Raw genomic sequence first — 6,449 nt, 5'->3', positions numbered from 1 at the left:
TATGTATGTGTCGATATAAATATTGACAACATTTTGTAAAGGCTAGATAGACACTCAACATACTCACATATCATGAAGCGATCGATTCGCGTAGTTCGATATAGTCATGTGCGCATTATGTATGTGGCAATGAAACTTATACGTACACACACACACGCACACACACACACACACACACACACACACACACACACACACACACACACACATATATATATATAACTAGAATATGGTAACATAAAAATATGACAGTAAAAGATTATTATAATGTAATAATAAAAGAATAAGAATAAGAATAGGAACAAGAATAGAAATACGAATAGGAACAAGAACAAGAATTATAACGAGAAAAAGAATAACAATAACAATAACAATAATAATAGTAGTATATATATCTATGAATATACAATTATATATATACCATTGTATTAGATATATTGAACATGTAGAGCCCCAACATGATATGCGTCGACAAGTATCGAAATTTACTAATATCGAAAATCAAAGTCAACTATTATTGAATGCGAATACGATAGTACAAAAGTAAACTTCAATACATTTCAATACATACACAGATAAACTCAAATATTCTTGCCTAACAGATAAACTCAAATATTCTTGTCCAACAGATAAACTCAAATACTTTTGTCTAACAGATAAACTCAAATACTCTTGTCTTAGATAAACTCAAATGTTCTTGTCTAACAGATAAACTCAAATACTCTTGTCTAACAGATAAACTCAAATATTCTTGTCTACAGATGGAGAGCCCATTGAAGCACCACTGCGTATACCTAGATACATAGGTCACATACAACCATACAAAACCCTACCATTTTGTTCATAGCCCTCATCGTATCCACGTTGATTGCCTTGATACTCACATTGCCCGACGCAGGCCTACTCCGGTCGCGCTCATCCTCCTCGTAGTCACTCAGACTGGAATCCGAATCCTCATGGCATTGCTGACTCGCTGGTCGAATGGCGGACGGGCTGGCTATATTACCAAGACCTGTATTAGATATGGGAGGGATTATTTACTGACTGTTGCAGTCCACAACACAGATCACATGCTATCGAGACTCGAATGTACTATAGACCTCGGTGTCGCCGAATGTTTTCCGAGTTGGTCAGTACAGGTGGACAACCGAAAGCCATACCACAGTATATATGCTGTATAGTGATGACACACTCTCAATTGATACTGGATGGCATGAGTGTCAAGCAATCCAAAATTTGGATTGAAGAAGGTTACAGGCCAAAAAACATAGTCGAACGAACCATACATGCGCCCTGATAGCATAGAGGCATGTCGAACTAACGTACCAGAAAGAATCGACAGCCTGCGATCTGGCGTTGGGCTGTGGGCAATGATACCACTGCTGGACCCACCAAACACAAACGGTGACGGTGAACGGCTGGCTAATCCAATCGTGGGCGAAACAGAGCCCTTATCGTCTGAGCTCTTCACCCCAAAGACAAAGACATTACTACTTTGGTCTGGTTTTCGTGGGCTCTGGGTGTTGGACGGAATGTGGGCGGCGCCTGGGGCGGCGGGTATAGTTCGCGAGGGAGATGCGGGTCTATCAATAGAATTGGAATCGAGCGCGCTCATCGGGGAGGCGGCCACGCCGCGCCGGTCCTCGATGGGAGTGCTCTTCGTTACCATGGTGATGGGGGTGACTGGGAAGTTGAAGGTATCCGTGACACCTGAGTGTGGGTGGTTATTGGGGTTTGGTAAGAGATGGGTTGGCTCACAGTCAGACAGCGAAGATTAGAGTTTGTCCCAATGGTCGAAATGTCTGTATCACAAAGAGTTAGATCATCAGAGTGCATCCACGGTATGTATAGCACACAGCAGAGAAAAAAGTACTTCAGTACACAGTGCAGAACACTCTGAGCCATACACTTAAGCTTAACAGCTTAATAGTCGTATGCGTGAGATTCAAATTTCGCCCAGTTGAGAGGAGAAGCAACTTTGCGTGCACTACGGTCTAGCATTTTGCTATGGTTTAGCCCGAAAGTCCGTGCAACTAGCAAGCACAGCACTCGAATCCGGCATTACCACTGCTAAGCTAGCCTCACCTACACATGCATATATACATGCATATACTCACAGTGACCATACCTCAGCGCCCATACATACCATTACACACAGTCGGTCTAAACTCAGAGGTGCTACATACCTGACGGACTCTTGGGATCAAACATGCCGTCCATAGAAGAGAAGCCCATGCTGAGTGTAGAGCTTCGTTTCCTATTGCTAGGCATGGCCTGTTCATTCGCGTGCTCTCTAGCTGCGACCCCTTCAAGGACGGTCGGGTAAGACTCGGCTCGAGCGCTCTCACCCTGATTGGCGTACTTGGTCGGTCTCGTCCGGCCTCTGTGGTGTGGTAGTGGACAATTAACGAGGTGAGGTCGTTTCGAGCGTGACAGCTATCATACTGGGATATGATAAAGGTCGTTCGACCACTGTGGCATGATACTACCTAACAAATTCATGGGGTGATATCCTTCCTTTGTGGGGAATCTGTGATTCCTGAGTGTAGCTGAATTCGTTCGATCTGTGGCTTGTTATTTACATACACTTGCTTGCTACAATACATATACGGATTGAATAGGCTGTTATTTTCGTACATTCGCTTGCAACAATACCAATCTTTCAGTGAATACTCAGTTACACCTTACACACACAGACGCTATAGAATTTCTCGGCAGAGAAATGTACGGCAATACCAGTACACAATACAGAACATACGCGTCCATAGTCCTGGTATATCTCAACGACGACTTTGGCTCGATATCCGGTGTGGCGAATAAGTCGCTGAAGTCATCTTCCAGATCGACGCTCAGTCGCATCTTTCCGTTGACTACAATGTCTGTGACCTTTGCCAGTTTGGCGCTTCTGGGGCTCTTGGGCCGCATATCTGCAGGGGGATGATACGGTATAATTGTGTTTGGGAGATAATATTATGAAATGTATATGTTTGTATATGTACAAGATGTTGGTCATGTAGAATAAATGTGTTCGTGTATCTGTAGATGATCGTGTAGACTTGGTAGTTTGGCTATCAGTAAGAAGACGGTCGTACAAAATATGAAAGTTTGTATATATGTAAGTGTATTAAAAATAATAATGCGTGTTTGCACATCTCTAGGGAGTTGATAATAAGTTACATATGCGTTTTCCTATCTCTGATATTGGTGAGGAACCCACCTGTTTATGTCATTGTAGGGGGATGATCGCATTAACCATATATAGATACACATCTGTAGTGGCGTATTTGTGTTGAATACATGCAATTTCATATACATGTAGTGAGGTATTCCTATAGAAATAAACATGATTCATAACCACAGTGAGGTATTAGTATGAATAATATATGCTCAGATGTCTATTGTGGAGACTATACGAGCTAGCCTGCGGATGCATTGCACAGGAAAGCAAATCCTGCACACACTCATACACCCCATAACGTGCACAAGCTCATGAGATAAATGAATGCAAAAAGTGTAATTCACACACTGCTACACGACCTAACTGTAGTTAATGGTTAAGTATTTAGAGCTCAATATATATTTATGTGTAGGCACACGAGTGCACACATAACGACTGAAGACAAAACATACTCTCCACACGTGGATGAACTCGACAACACTGTGAACAGTGGGTATGTATACATATACATACTCCCCCTATGCTTGTACACTCGAATTTACTGTGATCAATGGGTATGTATACAATATATACATATATATATATATAGATAGATAGATATAGAGAGATACATATATATTATATATATATATATATATAAATATATATATATATAGATAGATATAGATATAGATAGATACATATTATATATATATATATATATATAGGCACACGAGTACACAAAGATATATACAAGGCGACATATACTCCTCCCACGCTGATGCACTCGACCTTACCAGTACCAGCAGTGGCAGAATAAGACAGGCGGTTCTTGCCACCCGCTGAGGTGGGGCGAGGCAGGGGCGACGCTTGTGGCATATCATACAGACTGGTACTAGACAGTTCTTCATTGACTGGGCAGTGAAGGAATAAATCAACATAAGATATCAATGCGATAAATCAAAACGGATTAAGAAATCGATATGTCAACAAAATAGTGAATCAAGATATCAGGTACATAAAACCGCCAACACATCATATCGCGATAGGTGCATGGATGCAAAGGCTGCATGTGATTGAAGCATAACAGCGAGAGTATTGACTACCACTTCTGTATCGGCTCTGATAGTGACCTCCACGTAATGCCACCGAAGCTCTGAGACTAACCTAGTGTAAACACGCTGACACTCAATGGTATACGCTGCAGAGTGACGTGTGAGCATGTGAGCCACAAAAACAGAGGGCGATAAAGCAGCCGCGAGCAATGACAGCCTCTACGCTACACATAGAACAAAAATATTTGAACCTAATGCGTGATGGTACTATTGTGGCGTGCATGACAGGGGGAGAGAATGAAGTATCCAGGTGGAGATGGGCAAGCAATATATAAGACCGTCCAGGCTCTATAAGAAATTTAATTTGGAATACATACACAAAAACACACACATACACACAAATATATATCTATAGATTATATCATATATGTATATATGGACACACAGAGGAAAAACACACACAAATATATAACTATAGAATATATCATATATGCAAATATGGAATACACACATAAAAGCACACACAAATATATAATCATAGATTATATCATACACACACACACACGCACACACACACACACACACACATATATATATATTTATATATAGATAGATTACACACACAAAAACAAACACACATACATACACACATACCACACACACATGCAAACAAATATATATCTATAGATTATATCAGATATGCATATATATATACGTATATATGGAATAAACACACACGCGGGAGAGTATGATACAACACTTATGCCTGTGAATGTACTATCGAATAGAGTACGTCACACACCTTTTTTCAGCGAAGGTTTTGACTGCAAATCTTCTAACAGTTGTTGCATTGGGGTCAAGTTCTTTACTTCTGGAGCCAAGACTCTTTCATTTACCTTCAACAGAATAGACGCACGAGAGCGCAATCAGAGTATTAATTATAGTTTCAAATAGGGAAGGCTTGGCGAACTTCTTGGTAGAGTTTAGGAATTTGATGTTCTCAGATAGTCGGCTCACAAACTTGTACCATACTGCGCATTCATGACAAGATACAACACGTGTTATACTGTGTGTAGATACTCTCTTCGCTCGGCAGAGACACTGGCTACAGCACGTCATTATCACCAACAAATTGGCAAAACACACACACACACACACATACACCCACCCACCACAAACACACACACACACACACACACACACACACACACACATGTTTTTGGAAGCTCACGTGATGCTACACAGATTGCAAGTGAGATGAGCAACTGCCGAGATACTTGCCTCAGATCTCCTACACATCGTAGAAAAACTAGCAACAGTACTACAGCTATTTATCAGCCCATGTACGAACTGTCGCATTACTTGACAGTTTTGAGATCCCTTACACATAGCAGCGCAGCTGACACCAGCACCACAGCTATTTACAAGCCCAGGCACATCACTTGACCGTATGCTGAAGACTGTCCGCACCACAATCTCCAAGCTAAGGACAGCCATACCTATACCAAACAGGCATAGACACGCTCGGTCTACAGGAATGCACCATAGAAGAACAACAATGTGAGCGTGAAAGCTATAGTGACGCGTGGGCTATACCGAGTCATTACCTTCTTTAGGGGTTGGCGCAGCTTTATCTCGGCCATGACGTTACTGAATTTGGAAGCAGGCGCACTGCTCATTCGGCGGTATCCCGGGGCATCACACTGACCGAAGGAAGAATTACAAGCAAAGCATGAGCAAAAAAAAAGGAAAAAAGAAAAAAAAGAAATGGATATTATTGTATATGCAGCAGAAAAGAAGTACCATCTACATACTACTGTTAAATCAGTAATAACATGCATCACACTAGAGCACTTCCTTATTTGATTCTCCTTGAAAGACACATCGATCCCGAATAGGATGACGGCGAAATCACTAATACTGGCACAGGCTAATCGAAAAACAAACAAACAACTCCAAAATTGTAATATAGGGCAAAAGAAACTCACCTTTTTCAATGAAACGCCGCCATTGACCTCCTCTAATATTTTCTTCCACTTCCCGATCTTTAAATCCTTCGCTGGATGCGTTGAATCCACATCACCTTGTGACTCTTGCCTATCATGTCAAACAAAGGTACAATAATGACAATTATTCATCCGCTCAAGTACTAGATGCCAAGTAACTAGATCTTCATACACACGTATCCACACACACACACACACACACACACACACACACACACACACATATATATA

General features: G+C 41.3%; 1 protein-coding gene across 1 annotated transcript in view; it reads right to left on the bottom strand.

The window, feature by feature from the left end:
- Window positions 1–6,449, bottom strand: part of SARC_01992 (hypothetical protein) — a gene marked incomplete at its 5' end in the record, with an annotated part of 14,746 nt that overhangs the window by 5,717 nt on the left and 2,580 nt on the right. The window contains 8 exons of the mRNA XM_014304273.1: window positions 834–1,012; window positions 1,327–1,710; window positions 2,187–2,383; window positions 2,759–2,927; window positions 3,955–4,071; window positions 5,015–5,108; window positions 5,820–5,915; window positions 6,201–6,309. Coding sequence (XP_014159748.1) covers window positions 834–1,012; window positions 1,327–1,710; window positions 2,187–2,383; window positions 2,759–2,927; window positions 3,955–4,071; window positions 5,015–5,108; window positions 5,820–5,915; window positions 6,201–6,309 — 1,345 coding nt within the window. The remainder of the gene's footprint in view (window positions 1–833; window positions 1,013–1,326; window positions 1,711–2,186; window positions 2,384–2,758; window positions 2,928–3,954; window positions 4,072–5,014; window positions 5,109–5,819; window positions 5,916–6,200; window positions 6,310–6,449) is intronic.

Source organism: Sphaeroforma arctica, assembly GCF_001186125.1.
Source record: "Sphaeroforma arctica JP610 unplaced genomic scaffold supercont1.85, whole genome shotgun sequence".
In the NCBI taxonomy this organism is placed as follows: Eukaryota; class Ichthyosporea; order Ichthyophonida; genus Sphaeroforma; species Sphaeroforma arctica.
Note: the sequence above shows the minus strand (reverse complement) of the source record. Positions and strands in the feature narration are given on the sequence as shown.